Raw genomic sequence first — 26,273 nt, 5'->3', positions numbered from 1 at the left:
ATTACGAATCTTGGTTAAACATGAACCAAATAATAACCACGAGATATTAGACCCGGGGTAACTCATAAGAGGTACAAGAAATAGGTCCAACACACACAAGACCAGATAATATGTATTCCATGGAATCAAAGCCTCCCCGGCCACCTTTGTCTTCCAACAATTTGACACAAACACATGGCAGCCACAATTACGTATGAAGGGTGTCTGGCCTCGAGCTAACAAACACAACGAAGGGGGGGTGGGGGGGATGCCAACAAGCATAAACTTAGACGGAAAACAGCCCGTCCGGGGTCATCAAGGGAAGAGGGGTGGAGGGCATTCAGGCGCGGCCGCGGAGAGAGGACGGTGACAGAGGGCATCTGTTTTTTTTCTCTCGCAAGAGACGCACAGAGAGGGGAGGGAATTTCAGATATAACCAACGACACAGATCATGCAATTCAGTCGTGCAAAGGGGCAAACTCCGGGGCATGGTCTCGAGATCAACCATGGGTGTCGTGTCTCGTGGAGCGAAGGGACGATGTGTTGTTAAGAGCCGAGTTCGGCATGAACTGACAGAGTATCGCTGAAAGTTTATTCTACATTCATCCTGATGTTTTGAGTCGCTTGTGGAATCGAGGGTTTGCGATAAGTTGTATTGTACCAAGCTATCAGAGTTGTGTAAGAGGTGTGCTAATACAATTTACAAGTTTTGAGAGTCAGTGATCCAGCCAGCGACGAGCAGCTCACAGCAGCAGCCCTCTTGGAAGAAGGTGGAGAGCACGAAAGTTGAGCAACGACAAGGCGAAGCCCCGAAGTGAGGGCGAGAGAGGCAACACAATGCCAGTACAAAACTGGCAGCTGCACGCCAAGGGCGAAAGCAAGGAGAGAGAAAGGAGAGAGAACGGAGCAGTGGAAAGAGCCTGAGCCAGCGCAAGCCCTGAAGGGCGGGTGTCCGTGTGAAGCTGGCAGCTGCACGATCAAGGAGAGAGCACGGAGCAGTGGAAAGAGCCTGACCAGCCGCCCGTGAGCAAGAGTGTCAGCGCCAGCGAGAGCGCCGTGGGTTCGACCCACACACACACTGACCAGTACCAGCTGGGAACCAAGGCAAGAGTAAGGAGCGGCGACCAGCAGACAAGCTGTGCGCGCTATCTGACGACGGAATCATCGCGCACCGCCGACGGCGAGCATCGCGCCAACTCAACCAGCAGTGGAGAGAGCTGCAACGCCAAGAGGAAGAGTTCCGTGTGTTTAATACACACACACACAGCTACACACACATGCACACACACGTACACACACACACGTACACACGTACACACAGCTACACACACACACACACGTACACATAGCTACACACACACACACGTACACACAGCTACACACACACGTACACACAGCTACACACACACATACGCCGTCCCAGCGGCCCTGCTGGGAATCCGAGGTATTTTCAGCACAAGGAACGCCGTACCGCGTAATCCGCCAAGTCAACAAGTGGCAAAGAAGACACACGCACACAACACGCATATCGGGACGAATAAGATAAAAAGCATTTACTGCCCATTGAGTTACGTGGATACGGTCGTTCAGAAGTATTTTAGTCATTCCTTTTCGTTGATTGCATAATCTTGCCAATGAATTAATTGACGTATACTTTTGCTTTCAGGGAATGTTTCTTTATTGCCGTTCGTATGAATATCGTCGCATGCATGTTTAAGGACGTCTTCCTATCGCCGTATATGCTCGCGTTACTCTGAGGAATTAATCGAATGTTCTGTTACCCAGTTAACAACGTAATCATTGAGGGTTAAATGTACGGATCAATGAGAACATCTCCAGGGGTACAGTGTTGACAATTCCAAGCATAAGAGTTCGAATATTAGAGTGTTATGTTTTTGGTTAGAAATTAAAATTGCTTAACACAAAAGAGTCCGAGTGGTGGTTTCCTAAGTTCATGCGTAATAATCTCAATTATGAGAACTGTATCCTGCGGTGAGATTTGAATTTGGAGACCTGACATAAAACACGAAGACACAATCAGTAAATGTTAAAACGAGACTAATTGTATTATCCCGAGTGATAATACGACCCTAGGCAACGAAGATAAGCATAATTATCATAACTGCATACATTAGCATAACTACATACATTAGCTTAATTGCATACAGTTGCATAACTTAATAAGATCACCTCCCTAATTAGCATAATTTCAGATAATTACACATTTTTCCTATTTCCAATTAATTTGTATTATTTTTTAATTAATTTTTCAAGGCCCAACATATACAACAGGTGTGAAGCCAGCCAGGCTCACGATGTCCTTGAATGCTGGGATGAACAGATCTGACTTCAGCTGCATGTGTGTGCTGTGTTAACTTCTTGACTGTTTCCATTCTTACAAAGAGCTCCAGAGGAAAACAAAAAACAAACTACAGCTTTGATATAACCTCCCTGTTCAATAGAGTTAATAGACTTTACTGCAAACACAACCTTTACACTGTCACACACTGGCATGGTTCACAGGTGGTGGTGTATTAATGCTTCCTCACTCCACCAAGGAATTCATTGAGGATCAACCAACACAGCCGAGGCTGCGTGTTTCTCTGTGGTGAGATGTTAACTACCTCTCCTGGCATACAGGAAGTCGTGGGTTCGATCCCAACCCTGACGCCTGCTGTATATTTGGAGTTTGCGTGCCTCTCTCTCTCTCTCTCCCCCCGTGGTCGCGTCGATTTCCCTCCGTGTCCCCCGGTTGTCCCCACTCCACATGCAGAGAGTGAACACCGCCACGCGTCCAGAGTGAACACCGCCACGCGTCTAGAGTGAACACCGCTACGTGTCTAGAGTGAACACCGCTACGTGTCTAGAGTGAACACCGCTACGTGTCTAGAGTGAACACCGCCACGTGTCTAGAGTGAACACCACCACGCGTCTAGAGTGAACACCGCCACGTGTCTAGAGTGAACACCGCCACGCGTCTAGAGTGAACACCGCCACGCGTCTAGAGTGAACACCACCACGTGTCTAGAGTGAACACCACCACACGTCTAGAGTGAACACCGCCACGCGTCTAGAGTGAACACCGCCACGCGTCTAGAGTGAACACCACCACGTGTCTAGAGTGAACACCGCCACGTGTCTAGAGTGAACACCACCAAGTGTCTAGAGTGAACACCGCCACGCGTCTAGAGTGAACACCACCACGTGTCTAGAGTGAACACCACCACACGTCTAGAGTGAACACCGCCACGTGTCTAGAGTGAACACCGCCACACGTCTAGAGTGAACACCGCCACACGTCTAGAGTGAACACCGCCACGCGTCTAGAGTGAACACCGCCACGCGTCTAGAGTGAACACCGCCACGTGTCTAGAGTGAATACCACCACACGTCTAGAGTGAACACCGCCACGTGTCTAGAGTGAACACCACCACGTGTCTAGAGTGAATACCACCACACGTCTAGAGTGAACACCGCCACGTGTCTAGAGTGAACACTACCACGCTGTTGACAAGCCTCACCTTGTTGTTGGCAGGTCGCTTCTGAAAACAAGAGCGGTATAGCAGCTCAAGCGGAATTGGCCTGGTAAAAAAAAGAAAAAAAACTGTGTTAGTATAGAATATTTAAACAAAGTTACAAAGTGGCGATCCGTGTGCAGACAAATTAAACTTAAGCGAGAGAATTGAAGCAAACGCGATCAGGCGAGGGCAGGAGGCACTAGGCCCCGCGTTGTAGTTACAACGTGGAGATCGCTTCCATGCTCGCTGCTACTCAATTGACATCCCTACGAGAGAGAGAGCGAGGCTCTACCTCGGTAAACAACCACAACCACCACAACAACCACCACCACAACAACAACCACCACAACAACCGCGATGAGAATTTCTCACCTCGGATTTCAATGCGAGCGCGGAGCGGCAACTTCCTGTTACATCGTGACGTCACGAGGCAGGTGACATGACGTCACTTGCGGTGTACAATAAAACTCCCCTCCCACAATGAGCGGCTGTTACTTAAATAAATTATGTTAATGAACCCGGCCAAAACATGGAGGGATGGGCCGTGGATGCGGAACCCGTCACAATAAACCCGCGACGGCTTTCGCGAACACATTATGTTAATGAGCCGCCAGTCACCGGGCGTGGCTTTGCCCAAATAAGGATTGGCACTGGAACAGACATCGGCAGCGGCCGAGCGGAGGTGACGTCACGCTCAAGAGCGCGTGAGTTGGGTGGGGTGAATACCTTGGTGACATGACGTCACTAGCGAGGCACACCTCCCCGTGGGGTTTGACGCTGATGAGGTCACGCTGAGCGGCGACGTCAGAGAGCGGGGTCAGAGTTCAAGTTTGTTGACAGAAGGGGAGCGGCAGTGTCGTGGTGAGCGCTGCGCTCCGCACCGACCAGCCGAGTTCCATTCCCGCTCGTGGCCAACACCGCCAGTGACGACTTTCTGAGCCGGTCCTGAGCCTCCCCTACGTCGACTCAGCCTCAAACCAGTCCCCGGTGCGGTGTGTCAACATCGCTAGCACTGGGGAGACAAAGGCGGCCGGGCGTGGTGCTGGCCACCCACCCCCTCGTGTGCTGTCCCACCCTTAATAGGTGCTCGCTAACAGCACTTGCCCCTACAGTCTGTTAAGGCTATACGGGGGATCTTTGTGTTGGGAGCAAGTTTGAGTCGCGTGTAGTCGTGGGAGTTGAACGGGCGCCTGCTGCTACTGACTGTCGTTGACTCCGGTGGGACAGACGCTGATAGACACACAGACAGACAAGACAGACGGACAGACACAGACAAGAGGAACACAGAGACAGAGAAAGATACGCAGAGACGACATAGACAGAGAGACACAGGCAGAGAGACACACAGAGGCAAACAGAGAGACAGACGGACAGATGTTGAATAGAACACACTGAACTCGCTCCATTGAAAGAGATTCCTCGATCTTTGCCCATCCCCGGAAGTCGTTCTAGTTTCTATTTATTTCCCTGTGTGGTGTGTAGTGTAAGCAATATGGGATATCGATGTACACAGATATGAACAAGATCAGCAGACAAGACGACTTTCATTTATCAGTCTCTCCGCGAAACAAAGGAATATTTTACACAAAATATAATAATTACTGCAGCATTCAGTGCAAGTCAACTGTGGACCGATTTTGGTGTACAATTTATATGTAAATATATAAGCGCACGACTTCATTTATCTGTGACGAACGCTGCACTTTCCATCGCTTTCATGCAGGGGGCGCTGCAAACCTACGCGCCCCCTGCATGAACGACGGAGGTGCAGGGACAGACGTTCGATCGCGTTGGAATCGATCTGCAGACGGCGGTCTTCTCCCAACCAGGTGAAAGTCCGCATCGAACAGAATCCCAGGCAAGGCAATCTACTTCAAGATGAGATAATTCACACTAAATGTTTTCAATTAAGTCTTCCAGATGTAAAATAACAAGCTTTTAATGAAGAAATACAATTATCTAATTCAAAACATAATACAATTCAAAGTTGTTTCATTTTCAAACTTCAAAACGGAGCATCGGGTGCTTGCGTGGATGCGTCGTTCGTGCACAATTTGTTTCGTGACTTTCCTGGCCCAAGGCCGTAAATGGTTGTGAGGGGCATCGCAGACGGTCAGGCTTGCTTCAACCCATGGTTGTCAACATCCAGACGTTAATCGGCAAGGACCATTTCTTGTCCTAGTTCGCCAACATATAAGACGTCATGCAAAATTCTAATGAGTGTTGTTGTGGAGAATGTATCTACCAGATGTGCTCTGCCTTGTAACCGAATACAAATCTGTACCAAAAATGCATTTCAAATATGCTCTTAAAATTACCTCCTTGCTATGAAGCAGATCAACAGACATGACATCTTTCATTTATCGATCTCTCCACGAAACAAAGGAATGTTTTACACAAACTATAACTAGCACAGACTTCTGGGAGTGCGTCATTGATTCAGTGCAAGCCACCTGTGGACCCTTATTGGTGGACAGCGTCTCAACAGCAGCCGGGGTTGCTTCAACCGATAGTTACTGACATCCAGACGTTAATCAGCAAGGAGCATTTCTAGTCCGAGTTAGACAAAATCTACGTCAACACGTAATGCAAAATTATAATTCGTGTTGTAGAGAATGTATCTCCTCTACCTGTAACTTTTGAGTGGTATGCCTTGTAACAGATGAACGATCCAAATGTGCTCCCTATTTCAAAGACAATAAGTTGATCCAGAGGGAGATGCTTCCTGAAAACACAAAAATACCCTTTGACCTGTATCACAAGAACAAGGAGTCTCACTTGAGTTATCTGTACAGGTTACTTGCAAAACACACACTGTGTCCTAACATGACTTATTCAATATTTGACCCTTATAGACAGAAGGTTACATGTACGCACACCATCAGACAAGTATTCATTCTAAATTAGTGACAGGCATATTAACAAAATTGAATGACTGCACTGAAATATACTGCATTCGGTTACATTGCATTAACAAGAAGCTAATTTTAAAAAAATACGCACCGTCTGCTTAATAGTGTATGTACAACATACTAATGCACCATTCAAAACGAGTAGGCCATTGCATGCTGGCATCTGGGTCAAAATTGAGCAAATTCTAAACATTACCTACAAACTCCACAACTGAGGTGCCACATCAACCATCGCCCCCTACTGACAGGCTCTTGTCCACATGCAGGCCGGTGCAGGGCCACCACCTTGTGCCACACAGGGGCAGCTGCTACTGGGGATGCTCTTGGAGTGTTTGAGACGAGAAACGATACAAAACTACGAATTGCCGAGGCGATTAAGCAAGCACCATATAAATGCAATTATGATAACATAGTGAATGCTTGGGAGCTTATTGGCTCTCGCTCCTGGTTAGAGATCTACCCAACACACAGGTCCACAAAGACTGGCCGCTCTTACCCTGCAGGTTGAACCTAGGAACTGAGTGTTCAACTTCACATTCTTGTCATTAAAGGCCTGTGACAAAGGTGCATCTATTGGAGTGGCATCGTCTAAGGCAGTGGTTCTTAACCTTGTTGGAGGTACTGAACCCCATCAGTTTCATATGCGCATTCACAGAACCCTTCTTAATTGGAAAAATGAAAATTATTTTTTCAAATTCAAAACATGTTTTACTGGTGCACAATCATGAGTCAGCTGTGTGTCTTAACGTCCGCTGAACCCCTGAGACTGACTCACCGAACCCCTGGGGTTCGACCGAACCCAGGTTAAGAACCACTGGTCTAAGGCTTACGCATCTCCCGGGTCTCCATTTGACTTTGTATTGTCTCGGAGGAAGTCCACCCACACCTCCACTTCCACAAACTGCTGGGAGTTGCCTCGCTCTGCCTCAGTCAGAATTCTCCTCCTGCTTCACGTTGTCTCCATCGATGTGAAGGTCCCATTTTGGAATTGAATCTTCATCTTCACATTTCACCTTCACCTCTTCATATTTCACCTTGATTTCTTTGAAAGTGTCCAAGCTGAGATTTTCTTCCGGTTCTTGTTTGATGATGGATGGGCTCATTGAGGCACTTTGACTTTCACAAGCTGATTTCAGACTCCACTCCTTGTGGATCTTCTGATGCTTGCGTGATCTCTGGTGTCTTTGAAGATTTGGTGAAAGTGCAAACGCCTTCCCACACAAACTGCACTTGAAGGGTTTTTCTCCCGTGTGTGTTCTCTGGTGTTTTACAAGATGAGCTGAACGTGCAAACGCCTTCCCACACACACTGCACTTGAAGGGTTTCTCTCCCGTGTGTGTTCTCTGGTGTGCTCCAAGAGTAGATGAACATGCAAACGCCTTCCCACACACACTGCACTTGAAGGGTTTCTCTCCCGTGTGTGTTCTCTGGTGTGCTACAAGAGTAGATGACTGTGAAAATGCCTTCCCACACACACTGCACTTGAAGGGTTTCTCTCCCGTGTGTGTTCTCTTGTGTTTTACAAGAGTAGATAAATCTGAAAACGCCTTCCCACACACACTGCACTTGAAGGGTTTCTCTCTTGTGTGAGTTCTCTGGTGCCGTGTCAAATGTGCAGGACCATCCGTGCTGTATGCACACCGGTCGCATTGATGCCTTATTGCACCGAGCTGCGCAGAGTGCCTTTGCTCCATCAGACCAATTCTGCAGAGGCAGCGACAGCTGCAGACAGAAAAAAGAGAATATCCACACCATCTACACGTCAGTATCGATGCACAGAGGAATGCATATACACAGTCACACGTGACTTACACGTCTATACTTATTCATATATTCATGATATAGTGAAAAAGTGTCCCAAATTCATCACACGGGCTGTTATGGCACACAATGAGAGGGAAAATGGTTATAACCGTGCCTGGAAGCCCTCGTATCTTCAAAATGAACATTAACCCAAAACTCAGAGCACACAATTTCAGCTGTCTGGCTTCAAAATAAATGTTTATGAAAGCTAAATTCAGCTGACATAGCAATGGGTGTTTAAAATAATACTATTTGTGTCATGCACAAATGCATAAATTAATGTTCAATCACAACTTAGAGGTGTGAAGCCAGGCACAGATGTCCTTGATTGCTGGGATGAGCAGTTCCGACTTTAGCTGCACGTGTGTGCTGTGATAAAATCCAGACTCTAACCTTACAAAGACTTCCAGAGGAAAAAAAAATAAACTAGTGTTTTGATATAACATCCGTGCTCAATAGAGTTAATAGACTTTACTGCAAATACAAACTTCATACTGTCGCATATTCAGAGGCGGAGTCAGGATTTTCAGGTGGGGGGGGGGGGGGTAACACCTCCAGCAATGAAAAATGATAGTTGTTAGTAAGGAGTTGTTAGTAACTAAGGACTTGTCCCTTGCTTTTTATTCGACGCGTGTGATTGGCATCGCGCTCACTGAAGGTGTCTTCAGGGAAGTCGTGTACTGTATACGCAACTGCGCACAATTTTGCTAGTCGCTTGTAACTGCTTTGCCGTTACTTGTTGCCAATTATGGACATGGACTGTTGTCCTCTTAGAGTCCCTGGCACGTAATAACATGCCACACGGTGGCGGTGGGGGTCGTAAAAAAAGGGAAATTTGTGAATGTGTCTGTTATAAATGTTTAGCATACTTCCCGACATGCAACAAACTTAAAAAATGGCATGTGGATAGCTTCCAGACTGTACACAATCCATACTTGCTGACATCACCCCCCCCCCAAACACTTCACGTAGGCCGTGTTTTAATCCAAGACAAGAATCCAAGTCCCGGGTAGTGAAGCTAGTTACTAATAAACCCCAATGATCGTTGGGGGGGCACATGCCACCCCACCCCCACTGGCTGAAGCACTGTCACACACTGGCACGGTTCACAGGTGGTGGTGTGTCCAGACCCACGCCTGGCCACCTTTACCTGCTCAGTATTAATGCTTCCTCACTCCACCAAGTAATTCATTGAGGATCAACCAACACAGCCGAGGCTGCGTGTCTCTCTCTCTCTCTCTCCCCGTGGTCGCGTTGATTTCCTTCCCGATCCCCGGGTTTCCCCTCCACATGTCTAGAGTGAACACCGCCACGCGTCTAGAGTGAACACCGTCACGCGTCTAGAGTGAACACCACCACGTGTCTAAAGTGAACACCGCCACACGTCTAGAGTGAACACCGTCACGCGTCTAGAGTGAACACCGCCACACGTCCAGAGTGAACACCACCACGTGTCTAGAGTGAACACCGCCACGTGTCTAGAGTGAACACCGCCACGCGTCTAGAGTGAACACCGCCAAGCGTCTAGAGTGAACACCACCACGTGTCTAAAGTGAACACCGCCACGTGTCTAGAGTGAACACCGCCACGCGTCTAGAGTGAACACCGCCACGTGTCTATAGTGAACACCGCCACGTGTCTAGAGTGAACACCGCCACGCGTCTAGAGTGAACACCGCCACGTGTCTAGAGTGAACACCACCACGTGTCTAGAGTGAACACCACCACGTGTCTAGAGTGAACACCACCACGTGTCTAGAGTGAACACCGCCACGCGTCCAGAGTGAACACCGCCACGTGTCTAGAGTGAACACCGCCACGCGTCTAGAGTGAACACCACCACGTGTCTAGAGTGAACACCGCCACGTGTCTAGAGTGAACACCGCCACGCGTCTCGAGCGAACACCGCCACGCGTCTAGAGTGAACACCACCACGCGTCTAGAGTGAACACCGCCACGTGTCTAGAGTGAACACCGCCACGCGTCTAGAGTGACCACCGCCACGCGTCTAGAGTGAACACCACCACGTGTCTAGAGTGAACACAGCCACACGTCCAGAGTGACCACCGCCACGCGTCTAGAGTGAACACCACCACGTGTCTAGAGCGAACACCGCCACGCATCTAGAGTGAACACCACCACGCTGTTGACAAGCCTCACCTTGTTGTTATTGTTGTTGTGGGCAGGTCGCTTCCGAAAACAAGAGCGGTATTGCAGCTCAAGTGGGCGTGGCCTGGTAAAAAATGAAAAAAAACTGTGAATATTTAAAATAAAACAAAGTTACAAAGTAGCGAGCCAGGTGAAGAGAAATTAAAACTTAAGCAAGATACTCTTTGGTTCTTTCGGTAAAGTCACGTAGAATAAATAAAGAAATTAAATAATAGCATACGACGTTTCAATTGCAACACAAGCAATCATCATCAGGCACAAATGAAAGAGAAAAAAAACCTAGTAAACTTAGAAATGTAATGAAATACAACAGTCGGCTAACATAACAGTCAACACCCCACCTGGTTAAAAACGTTCTTCCAAAGATTGCTCAATTTGAGAGAGAGACACAGAGACACATAGACAGACACATAAGCAGAGAGAGATGACACAAAGACACACAGAGAGAGACACACACATAGACACACAAAGAGATATGACACAGAGAGAGACACACACATAGGCACACAGAGAAACAACGCCTCTGTGTCGAGGCCTTAGAGAGAGAGGGGGGTAGAGAGAGGGGGGGGGTAGAGAAACTAGCACGTCAATGCAAGGCCGTAGCCATGGAGTCAACATTGGGGGGGACCAATTCTTCCAGGGGGTCTGGGGTCCCCCCCCCCAGAAAAATATCTAAATTTGAAAACTAATTTCCTGCCATTTCCTCCCTAAAATATTTGTAAAAGTTCACTAGCACATGGGATGGACTTTGTTTTATTTGATACAATAATGTCTAATAGTGTATTGTATTACATTGCTGTTTTTTCTTTTTTACATTTTCTTGTTTTATAGTATGTAATGGCAGAGATTAGGAATTAACAAAGTACAACGCAATCATGTAAACAGAAATCTATGTATTGTTATATGAAAACAAGTCCAGATTTCGTGGCCAAGGTTTAGCAAATTGTTGTTTTTATTAACAGAGCATCGCAATTATTATTTACAAATATTTTTACAGCAACATATTGGAGGGGCATAATTGATTATTATAATTATTATAACATATAATTATTATGACATTATTATAACATATTATAATTACGGCCTTGTGTCAATGAGAGATTTGGAGGTTTGGTGACTGCACAGAGAGAGAGAGAGACACTTAATCAAACAAACTTAATCAAATTTGAAATGCAATACAACACAGAGAGTCGGTCAACACACAACTAACGCATCGTCTGGCTGATTACCTTCTTCCACAGATTGCAAAACTAAGCGAGATAATCTTCTTGGTTATTTCGGTAAAGTCACGTAGAAGGGAAATAATAAAAATAAAACATAATAAAATACAATTCTCACGACGTTTCGGCCACAACGCAAGCAGCCGTCCTCAGGTGAAGACCAGGTCTGTCGGGAAGACCCTGGGGTGTTTCATTCAGACGTGACTTTACCGAAAAAACCAAGAAGATGAATCCCTGCAGTCACGAAAGCTTTAAATCGAAATTTAAGCGAGAGAATTGAAGCGAACGCCATCAGGCGAGGGCAGGAGGCAAGGCCCCGCGTTGTAAAGTTCCAACGTGGACATCGCTTCCATGCTCGCTGCTACTCAATTGACATCCCTACGAGAGAGAGAGCGAGGCTCTACCTCGGTAAGCAACAACAACAACCACCACAACAACAACAACCACAACAACCACCACCACAACCAACACAACCACCACCACCACCACAACCACCACCACCACAACCAACACAACCACCACCACAACCACCACAACCACCAACCACCACAACCACCACCAACCACCACAGCCACAACCACCACCAACCACCACAGCCACAACCACCACCGCCACAACCACCACCACAACCACCACAACCACCACCACCACAACCACCACCACAACCACCACCACCACAACCACCACAACCACCACCACCACAACTACCACCACCACCACTACTACCACCACCACAACCACCACCAACCACCACCACCACCACAACCACCACCACCAACCACCACAACCACCACCACCACAACTACCACCACCACCACCACAACTACCACCACCACCACAACTACCACCACCACCACAACTACCACCACCACAACCACCACCACAACTACCACCACTACCACCACAACTACCACCACCACCACAACCACCACCACAACAACCACCACAACAACAACCACCACCACCACAACCACAACCACCACAACAACCACCGCCACCACCACAACCACCACCACAACCACCACCACCACCACAACCACCACCACCACAACAACCACCACCACAACTACCACCACCACAACCACCACCACAACTACCACCACAACCACCACCACCACAACTACAACCACCACCACAACCACCACAACAACCACCGCCACCACCACAACCACCGCCACCACCACAACCACCACCACAACCACCACCACAACCACCACCACCATCACAACCACCATCACAACCACCACCACCACCACAACAACCACCATCACAACAACAACCACCACCACCACAACCACCGCCACCACCACAACCACCACCACCACAACCACCACAACCACCACCACCACAACCACCACGACAACCACCACCACAACCACCACCACAACCACCACCACAACCACCACCACCACAACCACCACCACAACCACCACCACCATCACAACCACCATCACAACCACCACCACCACAACAACCACCATCACAACAACAACCACCACCACAACCACCGCCACCACCACAACCACCACCACCACAACCACCACCACAACCACCACGACAACCACCACCACAACCACCACCACCACAACCACCACCACCACAACCACCACCACCATCACAACCACCATCACAACCACCACCACCACCACAACAACCACCACCATCACAAGAACAACCACCACCACCACAACCACCACCACAACCACCACCACCATCACAACCACCATCACAACCACCACCACCACAACAACCACCATCACAACAAAAACCACCACCACAACCACCGCCACCACCACAACCACCACCACCACAACCACCACCACAACAACCACCACAACAACAACCACCACCACCACAACCACTACCACCACAACCACCACAACAACCACCGCCACCACCACAACCACCACCACCACCACAACCACCACCACCACCACAACCACCACCACCACCACAACAACCACCACCACAACCACCACCACCACCACAACAACCACCACCACAACTACCACCACCACAACCACCACCACAACTACCACCACAACCACCACCACCACAACTACAACCACCACCACAACCACCACAACAACCACCGCCACCACCACAACCACCGCCACCACCACAACCACCACCACAACCACCACCACAACCACCACCACCATCACAACCACCATCACAACCACCACCACCACAACAACCACCATCACAACAACAACCACCACCACCACAACCACCGCCACCACCACAACCACCACCACCACAACCACCACAACCACCACGACAACCACCACCACAACCACAACCACCACCACCACAACCACCACCACAACCACCACCACCATCACAACCACCATCACAACCACCACCACCACAACAACCACCATCACAACAACAACCACCACCACAACCACCGCCACCACCACAACCACCACCACCACAACCACCACCACAACCACCACGACAACCACCACCACAACCACCACCACCACAACCACCACCACCATCACAACCACCATCACAACCACCACCACCACCACAACAACCACCACCATCACAACAACAACCACCACCACCACAACCACCACCACCATCACAACCACCATCACAACCACCACCACCACAACAACCACCATCACAACAACAACCACCACCACAACCACCGCCACCACCACAACCACCACCACCACAACCACCACCACCACAACCACCACGACAACCACCACCACAACCACCACCACCACAACCACCACCATCACAACCACCATCACAACCACCACCACCACCACAACAACCACCACCATCACAACAACAACCACCACCACCACAACAACCACCACAACCGCGATGATAATTTCTCACCTCGGATTGCAGTTCACGGGCGGAGCGGCAACTTCCTGGTCCCTCGCGACGTCACGCGGCAGCAGGTGACATGACGTCACTTGCGGGGCACACCTTCCCTGGCGTTTGACGCCGATGAGGTCACGCTGAGCGGTGACGTCAGAGGGCGGGGTCAGAGTTCAAGTTTGTTGACAGCAGAGGAGCGGCAGTGACGTGATGAGCGCTGCGCTCCGCACCGACCAGCCGAGTTCCATTCCCGCTCGTGGCCAACACCGCCAGTGACGACTTTCTGAGCCGGTGCTGAGCCTCCCCTACGTCGACTCAGCCTCAAACGAGTACCCGGTGCGGTGTGTCAACATCGCCACTAGGGAGACAAAGGCGGCCGGGCGTGGTGCTGGCCACCCACCCCCTCGTGTGTGCCGTGACGACCTCCATCGATCGGTGCTGCTCGCTATGAGCAGCACTTTGTAGATGTCGTGGCTTGGCTCTCCAGCACACCGCTGGCGACATTTCACGATGAAATTGTCACGTCCATAAACAATCAGCATAATTAACCTAGGCCGTTTTTGGCAAAATTGGCCCAATTTTTTTTATTTTTAAACACAAAGTGGATTCCTTGGTTGTGTTTAGCCTGAGTAGCCTATAACTTTAAGAAGTGGGGAATTTCATGCATTAAATTTTCGAATATAAAAAGTTAATCGGCATACTGTGCCGATTTTAGGCTCAATAAGCTCAACTTTCACAGCTTTATTTTTGGACGAAAGTTAATTCCTCTATTGTATTTACCCTTAGTATGCCATGTATTAGATTAAAAGTGGAAAATTTCACGATGAAATGTTCACGTCCCAAACAGAAAATCGGCATACTAACCTGTGCCGTTTTTGGCCAATAATGGCCAAATTTTTACAGTTTCATTTTTCAACAAAAGTGCAATCCTCGGGTGTGCTTAGCCTTAGTATCCTATATATTACGTAAAAAAGTAAAAAGGCTCTGACATGGATGTCTTTGCCTTACAAAACAGACGGGCAAAGTGTGCATGACCCAAAACTTTTTTTCCAAGCAAAATACATCGGCAACAATGAGGCCATTTGCTGAATTCTTGGCTTCCCCATCCATCACCGTCCCCCCACAGTCGTCCATTTGGCACTTCACCTCCAAAATGGTCAACGCATCTACGTCACCAAAGGAAATGCCCCACAACAGGCCCTGGCTCCACAAGATACCTGATGGCGTTCTTGGTTTTGTGCCCAAGTGACACATTTGCTGCCAACCTGCTCTACCATTAAGTTCCCTCCGACTATACACGGACTGCTAAAAACATGGAAGCGAAGTGCTGCTGACGGTGAATCGGATGCCTTAGGACGAGTCTACACAGTTCATCCCAACAATCAGCAGTGCTACTTTCTCCCAATGCTTCTCCATGTTGCCAAAGGGCACAAATCTTTTCAAGACCTATAAACAGTGGAACGAGTTGTCTGTCAAACATACAGGAAAGCTTGCAATCTTCGTGCAATTCTTGCGCATGATCACCTTATTCATAAAGCTTTGACAGAAGCTTCTGTTGGTCAGTCCCCTTTCCAACTGACATTGCTCTTCTGCATGACTCTTCAAGTTTGCAGCCCATCTAACCCCATGGGACTCTGGCAAAAATACAAAGAGGGCATGAGAGAGGACATCCTCCACGGAGCTCAATAACAAAATACTAACCTGGACGTCAACTTTTCTGATGTTATCTTCAAACAGGCCCTCATCCTCCTTCACGACAAACTGCACTCCATTGCTGGGAAATACTTCACGTCTATGGGACCACCAACACCCTACAGGGACAACCTGCATGCTCTTGCTCAAGAGATACTACGTGAAATATGCTATTATGCTTGACAGATTCTTAAAAACTTTAGGAAAATTAACCAAAGCTGATGGATGCACAAATAGAAGCCTACACGGAAATCTTGGAAGACATTGAGACTACAAATCGAGTCATTTTTATCCTTGATGCACCTGCCAGTACTGGGAAGACCTTTGTTTTAAAACTGCTCCTCGCAAAGGCTTGCCAGAGAGAGAAAATTGCTCTAGCTGTGGCATCACAGGGGATTGCTGTGTAAGTCGATGTGTGTGTGTATTTGAGTCCATATGTGTGTTTAGGTAAATGTGTGTGTGTAAGTCGGAGTATCTGTGTCTTTTTTGCCCAGGCAATGCCAGATGTTTGTGTGTGTACGTCGATGTGTGTGTAAGTCCAAGTGTGCATATTAGTCCATGTGTGTGCATGGCTTCATGTGAGTCACTGTGTGTGCGTCTATCTGTGTCAGTTGATGTGTGTATGTACATCGATGTGTGTGTGTGTGTTAGTCCATAGGTGCTCGCTAACAGCACTTGACCCGACAGTCTGTTAAGGCTGTATTGGGGATCTTTGTCTTTGTGTATTGGGAGCAAGTTTGAGTGGCGTGTAGTCGTGGGAGCTGAACGGGCGCCTGCTGCTACTGACTGTCGTTGACTCCGGTGGGAAAGACGCTGATAGACACACACACACACAGACAAGACAGGCGGACAGACACAGCCAAGAGGAGCAGAGAGACACAGAGACGACATAGACAGAGACAGGCAGAGAGAGAGACACATAGAGGCGAACAGACACAGACGGACAGCGAGATGTTGAATCGAACTCACTGAACTCGCTCCATTGAAAGAGATTCCTCGATCTTTGCCCATCCCCAGAAGTCGTTCTCGTTTCTATTAATTTCATTGTGTGTGGTGTGTAGTGTAAGCAATGTGGGATATCGATGTACACGGACATGAACAAGATCAGCAGACAAGACGTCTTTCATACTCTTTGGTTCTTTCAGTAAAGTCACATATGTAGAACAAATAAAATAATAAATAAATCACGAAGTTTCAATCGCAACACGAGCGGTCGTCCTCAGGCGACAACATCCAGACATTGTCGCGGCAGAAGTCACGTGAGCTACAGCTGAGCATTGTTGTAATGCGGTGGGCTCACGCGAAATTGATTTCTGTAAGACGAAGGTACTTTGAAAACCCACTGGCGATGCTCTTATATATAAGCGCACAACTTTATCTATCTGTGATGAATGCTGCACTTTCCGTCGTTTTCATGCAGGGGGCGCTGTAACCCTACGCGCCCCCTGCATGAACGACGGAGGCACAGTGACAGACGTTCGATCACGTTGGAATCGATCTGCAGACGGCGGTCTTCTGGCACGGCCAGCTCTGTGTCGCCTCATCTCCACCTCGCGATCCCAACCAGGTGAAAGTCCGCATCGAACCGAATCCCCGGCAAGGCCATCTACTTCACGACTAGAGAAAATTCACACGAAATGTCGTTTTCAATGAAGTCTTCCAGATGTAAAATATAAGCTTTTAATTAAGTACAATTATCTAATTCAAAAACATAATACAATTCAAAGTTGTTTCATTTTAAAACTTCAAAACGGAGCATCGGGTGTTTGCGTGGATGCGTCGTTCGTGGACAATTTTCTTCGTGACTTTCCTGGCCCAAGGCCGTAAACGGTTGAGGGGCACCGCAGGCGGTCCGGCTTGCTTCAACCCCATGGTTGTCAACATCCAGACATTAATCGGCAAGGACCATTTCTTGTCCTAGTTCGCCAACATATATAAGACGTCATGCAAAATTCTAATGAGTGTTGTTGTGGAGAATGTATCTACTAGATGTGCTCTGCCTTGTAACCGAATACAAATCTGTACCAAAAATGCATTCCAAATGTGCTCTTAAAATGACCTCCTTGCTATGAAGCAGATCAGCAGACACGACATCTTTCATTTATCGATCTCTCCACGAAACAAATGAATGTTTTACACAAACTATAACTAGCACAGACTTCTGGGAGCGCGTCATTGATTCAGTGCAAGCCACATGTGGACCCTTATTGGTGCACAGCGTCTCAACAGCAGCCGGGCTTGTTTCAACCGATAGTTAGGGACATCCAGACATTAATCAGTAAGGAGTATTTCTCGTCCTAGTTAGACAAAATCTACGTCAACACGTAATGCAAAATTATAATTCGTGTTGTTGAGAATGTATCTCCTCTACGTGTAACTTTTAAGTGGTTTGCCTTGTAACTGATGAATGATACGAGTGTGCTCGCTATTTTAAAGACAATGAGTTGCTCCAGAGGGAGATGCTTCCTGAAAACACAAAAATACCCTTTGACCTGTATCACAAGAACAATGAGTCTCACCTGAGTTATCTGTACAGGTTACTTGCAAAACACACACTGTGTCCTAACATGACTCATTCAAAGTTTGACCCTTGTAGACAAAAGGTTACATGTACGCACACCATCAGACAAGTATTCATTCTAAATTCGTGACAGGCATATTAACAAAATTTAATGACTGCACTGAAATATACTGCATTAGGTTACATCGCATTAACAAGCTAATTTAAAAAATACGCACCGTCTGCTTAACAGTGTATGTACAACATACTAATGCACCATTCAAAACGAGTAGGCCATTGCATGCTGGCGTCTGGGTCAAAATTGATCAAAAAATTCTAAACATTACCTACAAACTCCACAACCGAGATGCCACATCAACCATCGCCCCCTACTGACAGGCTCTTGTCCACGTGCAGGCCGGTGCATGGCCACCACCTTGTGCCACACAGGGGCAGCTGCTACTTGGGGATGCTCTTAGAGTGTTTGAAAAGAGATACGATACAAAACTCCGAATTGCCGAGGCAATTAAGCAAGCACCATATAAATGCAATTATGATAACATAGTGAATGCTTGGGAGCTTATTGGCTCTCGCTCCTAGTTAGAGATCTACCCAACACACAGGTCCACAAAGACTGGCCGCTCTTACCCTGCAGGTTGCACCTAGGAACTGAGTGTTCAACTTCACATTATTGTCATTAAAGGCCTGTGACAAAGGTGCATCTATTGGAGCGACATCGTTTCAGGCTTACACATCTACCGGGTCTCCATTCGACTTTGTACTGTCTCGGAGGAAGTCCACCCACACCTCCACTTCCACAAACTGCTGGGAGTTGCCTCGCTCTGCCTCACAGTCAGAATTCTCCTCCTGCTTCACGTTGCCTCCATCGATGTGAAAGTCCGATTTTGGAGTTGAATCTTCATCTTCACATTTTACCTTCACTTCTTCGCTCTTTACCATCACGTCTTCACATTCCACCTTCACCTCTTCATATTTCACCTCGATTTCTTTGAAAGTGTCCAGGCTGGGATGTTCTTCCGGTTCTTGTTTCATGAGGGATGGGCTCATTGCAGAACTTTGACTTTCACAAGCTGATTTCAGACTCCACTCCTGGTGGATCTTCTGATGCTTGTGTGTTCTCTGGTGTCTTTGAAGATTTGGTAAAAGTGTAAACGCCTTCTCACACACACCGCACTTGAAGGGTTTTTCTCCCGTGTGTGTTCTCTGGTGTATTTTAAGATCAGATGAACGTGAAAACGCCTTCCCACACACACTGCACTTGAAGGGTTTCTCTCCCATGAGGGTTCTCTGGTGTTTTACAAGAGCAGATGAATCTGAAAACGCCTTCCCACACAAAGTGCACTTAAAGGGTTTCTCTCCCGTGTGTGTTCTCTGGTGTCTTACAAGAGCAGATGAATATGAAAACGCCTTCCCACACAAAGTGCACTTAAAGGGTTTCTCTCCCGTGTGGGTTCTCTGGTGTTTTACAAGAGCAGATGACTGTCCAAACACCTTCCCACACACACTGCACTTGAAGGGTTTATCTCCCGTGTGAGTTCTCTGGTGTGCTACAAGAGCAGATGAATGTGCAAACGTCTTCCCACACACACTGCACTTGAAGGGTTTCTCTCCCGTGTGTGTTCTCTGGTGTTCTACAAGAGTAGATGACCGTGCAAACGCCTTCCCACACACACTGCACTTGAAGGGTTTCTCCCCAGTGTGAGTTCTCTGGTGCAGTGTCAAATGTGCAGGACGATCCGTGCTGTATGCACACCGGTCGCATTGATGCCTTTTTGCACCGAGCTGCGCCGAGTGCCTTTGCTCCATGAGACCACTTCTGCAGAGGCAGCGACAGCTGCAGACAGAAACAAAGAATATCCACACCATCTACACGTCAGTATCGAGGCCCAGAGGAATGCATATACACAGTCACACGTGACTTACACGTCTATAATTATTCATATATTTATGATATAGTAAAAAAAAAGTGTCCCAAATTCATCACACGGGCTGTTATGGCACACAAAGAGAGGCCAAATGGTCATAAACATGCCTGGAAGCCCTCGTATCTTCAAAATGAACGTTAACCCAAAACTCAGCACACAATTTCAGCTGTCTGGCTTCTAAATAAATGTTTATGAAAGCTAAATTCAGCTGACATAGCAAAGGGTGTTGAAAATAATACTATTTGTGTCACGCACAAATGCATAAATTAATGTTCAATCGCAACTTAAAGGTGTGAAGCCAGGCACAGATGTCCTTGATTGCTGGGATGAGCAGTTCCGACTTCAGCTGCTGCACGTGTGTGCTGTGATCACTTCCTGACTCCATTCTTACAAAGAGTTCCAGAGGAATCTTAATTATGGAGCTTTCGTGACTGCAGGAATTATTCTTTGGTTCTTTCGGTTAAGTCACGTCTAAAGATAAAATAATGAATGAAAATAAAAGCATACTGCTTTTATTTTAATTTATTATTTTATCTTTAGACGTGACTTAACCGAAAGAACCAAAGAATAGTTCCAGAGGAAAAATAAAATAAACTACTGTTTTGATATAACCTCTGTGCTCAATAGAGTTAATAGACTTTACTGCAAATACAAACTTGACACTGTCACACACTCAGAGGTGGAGCCAGGATTTTCAGGTAGGGGGGGGAAACCCCTCCAGCAATGAAAAATTACAGGAGTTGTTAGTAAGTAAGGAGTTGTTAGTGAGAAAGGAGTTGTTAGTAAGAAAGGACTTGTCCCTTGCTTTTCATTCGACGTGTGTGATCGTCATCGCGCTCGCTGAACGTGTTGATGCCTTCAGGAAAGAAAAATAGACTTTTGTATTTTGGGGGGGGGGGGGGGGAAATGACCATGACGTATGTGGCATCAACCCGCATCACACCTGAGCTAAGCGCTCTGCAATGCTTACCCCCCTACCACATGGCTCTTCGCGCGCCGTACTTCTACAGCTGCCGATCCCCGGGTTTCCCCTCCACATGTAGAGAGTGAACACCACCACGCGTCTAGAGTGAACACCGCCACACGTCTAGAGTGAACACCACCACGTGTCTAGAGTGAACACCGCCACGCGTCCAGAGCGAACACCGCCACGCGTCTAGAGTGAACACCGCCACGTGTCTAGAGTGAACACCGCCACGTGTCTAGAGTGACCACTGCCACGTGTCTAGAGTGAACACCACCACGTGTCTAGAGTGAACACCGCCAAGCGTCTAGAGTGAACACCGCCACACGTCTAGAGTGAACACCGCCACGTGTCTAGAGTGAACACCGCCACGCGTCCAGAGCGAACACCGCCACGCGTCTAGAGTGAACACCGCCATGCGTCTAGAGTGAACACCGCCACGTGTCTAGAGTGAACACCGCCACGTGTCTAGAGTGACCACTGCCACGTGTCTAGAGTGAACACCGCCACGTGTCTAGAGTGAACACCGCCAAGCGTCTAGAGTGAACACCGCCACACGTCTAGAGTGAACACTGCCACGTGTCTAGAGTGAACACCGCCAAGCGTCTAGAGTGAACACCGCCACACGTCTAGAGTGAACACCGCCACGCGTCCAGAGCAAACACCGCCACGCGTCTAGAGTGAACACCGCCATGCGTCTAGAGTGACCACTGCCACGTGTCTAGAGTGAACACCGCCACGCGTCTAGAGTGAACACCGCCACACGTCTAGAGTGAACACCACCACGTGTCTAGAGTGAACACCGCCACGCGTCCAGAGCGAACACCGCCACGCGTCTAGAGTGAACACCGCCACGTGTCTAGAGTGAACACCGCCACGTGTCTAGAGTGACCACTGCCACGTGTCTAGAGTGAACACAGCCACGCGTCTAGAGTGAACACCGCCACACGTCTAGAGTGAACACCGCCATGTGTCTAGAGTGAACACCGCCACGCGTCCAGAGCGAACACCGCCACGCGTCTAGAGTGAACACCGCCATGCGTCTAGAGTGAACACCGCCATGCGTCTAGAGTGAACACCGCCACGCGTCTAGAGTGAACACCGCCACGCGTCTAGAGTGAACATTGCCACGCGTCTAGAGTGAACACCGCCACGCGTCCAGAGTGAACACCACCACGTGTCTAGAGTGAACACCACCATGCGTCCAGAGTGAACACCGCCACGCGTCTAGCGTGAACACCGCCACGCGTCTAGAGTGAACACCACCATGCGTCTAGAGTGAACACCACCACACGTCCAGAGTGAACACCACCACGCGTCTAGAGTGAACACCACCACGCGTCTAGAGTGAACACCACCACACGTCCAGAGTGAACACCGCCACGTGTCTAGAGTGAACACCACCACGCGTCTAGAGTGAACACCACCATGCGTCTAGAGTGAACACCACCACGTGTCTAGAGTGAACACCGCCACGCGTCTAGAGTGAACACCACCACGCGTCTAGAGTGAACACCACCACACGTCCAGAGTGAACACCACCACGCGTCTAGAGTGAACACCACCACGCGTCTAGAGTGAACACCACCACGCGTCTAGAGTGAACACCACCACGCGTCTAGAGTGAACATCGTCACGTGTCTAGAGTGAACACCGTCACACGTCTAGAGTGAACACCGCCACGTGTCTAGAGTGAACACCGCCAGGTGTCTAGAGTGAACACCACCACGCGTCTAGAGTGAACATCGTCACGTGTCTAGAGTGAACACCACCACGTGTCCAGAGTGAACACCACCACGCGTCTAGAGTGAACACCACCACGCGTCTAGAGTGAACATCGTCACGTGTCTAGAGTGAACACCGCCACACGTCTAGAGTGAACACCGCCACGCGTCTAGAGTGAACACCACCACGCGTCCAGAGTGAACATTGCCACGCGTCTAGAGTGAACACCGCCACGCGTCCAGAGTGAACACCACCACGTGTCTAGAGTGAACACCGCCACGCGTCTAGAGTGAACACCGCCACGCGTCCAGAGTGAACACCACCACGTGTCTAGAGTGAACACCGCCACGCGTCCAGAGTGAACACCACCACGCGTCTAGAGTGAACACCGCCACGCGTCTAGAGTGAACACCGCCACGCGTCTAGAGTGAACACCACCACGTGTCTAGAGTGAACACCACCACGTGTCTAGAGGGAACACCGCCACGCGTCTAGAGTGAACACCACCACGTGTCTAGAGTGAACACCGCCACGCGTCCAGAGTGAACACCACCACGCGTCTAGCGTGAACACCGCCACGCGTCTAGAGTGAACACCGCCACGTGTCTAGAGGGAACACCGCCACGTGTCTAGAGGGAACACCGCCACGCGTCTAGAGTGAACACCACCACGTGTCTAGAGTGAACACCACCACGTGTCTAGAGTGAACACCGCCACGTGTCTAGAGGGAACACCGCCACGCGTCTAGAGTGAACACCACCACGTGTCTAGAGTGAACACCACCACGTGTCTAGAGTGAACACCACCACGTGTCTAGAGTGAACACCGCCACGTGTCTAGAGTGAACACCGCCACGCGTCTAGAGTGAACACCGCCACGCGTCTAGAGTGAACACCGCCACGTGTCTAGAGTGAACACCACCACGCGTCTAGAGTGAACACCGCCACGCGTCTAGAGTGAACACCGCCACGCGTCTAGAGTGAACACCGCCACGCGTCTAGAGTGAACACCGCCACGTGTCTAGAGTGAACACCGCCACGCGTCTAGAGTGAACACCGCCACGCGTCTAGAGTGAACACCGCCACGCGTCTAGAGTGAACACCACCACGCGTCTAGAGTGAACACCACCACGTGTCTAGAGTGAACACCACCACGTGTCTAGAGTGAACACCGCCACGCGTCTAGAGTGAACACCGCCACGCGTCTAGAGTGAACACCGCCACGCGTCTAGAGTGAACACCGCCACGCGTCTAAAGTGAACACCGCCACGCGTCTAGAGTGAACACCGCCACGCGTCTAGAGTGAACACCGCCACGCGTCTAGAGTGAACACCACCACGTGTCTAGAGTGAACACCGCCACGCGTCTAAAGTGAACACCGCCACGCGTCTAGAGTGAACACCGCCACGCGTCTAAAGTGAACACCGCCACGCTGTTGACGAGCCTCACCTTGTTGCAGAGGTGTGGACTCGAGTCAGACTCGAGTCATGAATTTGATGACTTCAGATTCGACTTGGACTTGCATAACAATGACTTTGTCCCACCTCTGCCTTGTTGTTGTTGTTGGCAGGTCGCTTCTGAAAACAAGAGCGGTACAGCAGCTCAAGCGGGCGTGGCCTGGTAAAAAATGAAAAAAGAAACTGTGTTAGTATAGAATATTTAAACAAAGGTACAAAGTGGCGATCCGGGTCAAGACAAATTAAACTTAAGCGAGAGAATTGAAGCGAACGCCATCAGGCGAGGGCAGGAGGCACTAGGCCCCGCGTTGTAAAGTTCCACCCTGCACATCGCTTCCATGCTCGCTGCTACTCAATTGACATCCCTACGAGAGAGAGAGCAAGGCTCTACCTCGGTAAACAACAACAACCACCACAACAACCACCACAACAACAACCACCACAACAACCGCGATGAGAATTTCTCACCTCGGATTGCAGTGCGAGCGCGGAGCGGCAACTTCCTGGTCCCTCGTGACGTCACGAGGTGACATGACGTCACTTGCAGGACAAGACACTCTCCTCCCACAACGAGCGGCTCTGCAACTTAAATAAATTATGTTAATGAGCCGCCAGTCACCGGGCGTAGCTTTGCCCAAATAAGGATTAGTACTGGAACAGACATCGGCCGAGCGGAGGTGACGTCACGCTCAAGAGCGCGTGAGTTGGGTGAATACCTTGGTCACATGACGTCACTAACAAGGCACACCTCCCCGTGGCGTTTGACGCCGATGAGGTCACGCTGAGCGGTGACGTCAGAGGGCGGGGTCAGAGTTCAAGTTTGTTGTTGTTGGCAGTGACGTGCTGAGCGCAGCGCTCCGCACCGACCAGCCGAGTTCCATTCCCGCTCGTGGCCAACGCCGCCAGAGACACTTTCTGAGCCGGTCCTGAGCCTCCCCTACGTCTAATGTTACTTGTCAGTGTCTCATTATCCTAGTAGCACAAGTAGCTACTAATGTTACTTGTCAGTGTCTCATTAACCTAGTAACACAAGTAGCTACTAATGTTACTTGTCAGTGTCTCATTATCCTAGTAACACAAGTAGCTACTAATGTTACGTGTCAGTGTCTCATTATCCTAGTAGCACAAGTAGCTACTAATGTTACGTGTCAGTGTCTCATTATCCTAGTAACACAAGTAGCTACTAATGTTACTTGTCAGTGTCTCATTATCCTAGTAACACAAGTAGCTACTAATGTTACGTGTCAGTGTCTCATTAACCTAGTAGCACAAGTAGCTACTAATGTTACGTGTCAGTGTCTCATTATCCTAGTAGCACAAGTAGCTACTAATGTTACTTGTCAGTGTCTCATTAACCTAGTAACACAAGTAGCTACTAATGTTACGTGTCAGTGTCTCATTATCCTAGTAGCACAAGTAGCTACTAATGTTACTTGTCAGTGTCTCATTAACCTAGTAGCACAAGTAGCTACTAATGTTACTTGTCAGTGTCTCATTATCCTAGTAACACAAGTAGCTACTAATGTTACTTGTTAGTGTCTCATTA

The 26,273-nt window shown here is 48.8% G+C and overlaps 1 protein-coding gene across 1 annotated transcript in view; it reads right to left on the bottom strand.

The window, feature by feature from the left end:
* LOC133339189 (zinc finger protein 91-like) overlaps positions 1–25,273 on the bottom strand; it is a 41,643-nt gene extending 16,370 nt beyond the window's left edge. Inside the window, exons 1-9 of the mRNA XM_061547343.1 lie at positions 25,196–25,273; positions 24,720–24,887; positions 19,388–20,491; positions 16,146–16,236; positions 14,551–14,584; positions 10,372–10,444; positions 7,342–8,131; positions 3,870–3,939; positions 3,501–3,561 (exon numbers count right to left, since the gene is read on the bottom strand). Of these exons, the coding sequence (XP_061403327.1) occupies positions 3,501–3,561; positions 3,870–3,939; positions 7,342–8,131; positions 10,372–10,444; positions 14,551–14,584; positions 16,146–16,236; positions 19,388–20,463 (2,195 nt within the window). The 5' untranslated portion in view covers positions 20,464–20,491; positions 24,720–24,887; positions 25,196–25,273. The remainder of the gene's footprint in view (positions 1–3,500; positions 3,562–3,869; positions 3,940–7,341; positions 8,132–10,371; positions 10,445–14,550; positions 14,585–16,145; positions 16,237–19,387; positions 20,492–24,719; positions 24,888–25,195) is intronic.
* Between the last annotated feature and the right edge of the window lie 1,000 nt (positions 25,274–26,273).

The sequence above is a fragment of the Lethenteron reissneri genome, unplaced genomic scaffold (genome assembly GCF_015708825.2).
Source record: "Lethenteron reissneri isolate LAM-NWPU_2019-01 unplaced genomic scaffold, ASM1570882v1 scaffold_1643, whole genome shotgun sequence".
NCBI lineage: Eukaryota > Metazoa > Chordata > Hyperoartia > Petromyzontiformes > Petromyzontidae > Lethenteron > Lethenteron reissneri.
This window is presented reverse-complemented; position numbering and strand designations above follow the sequence as displayed.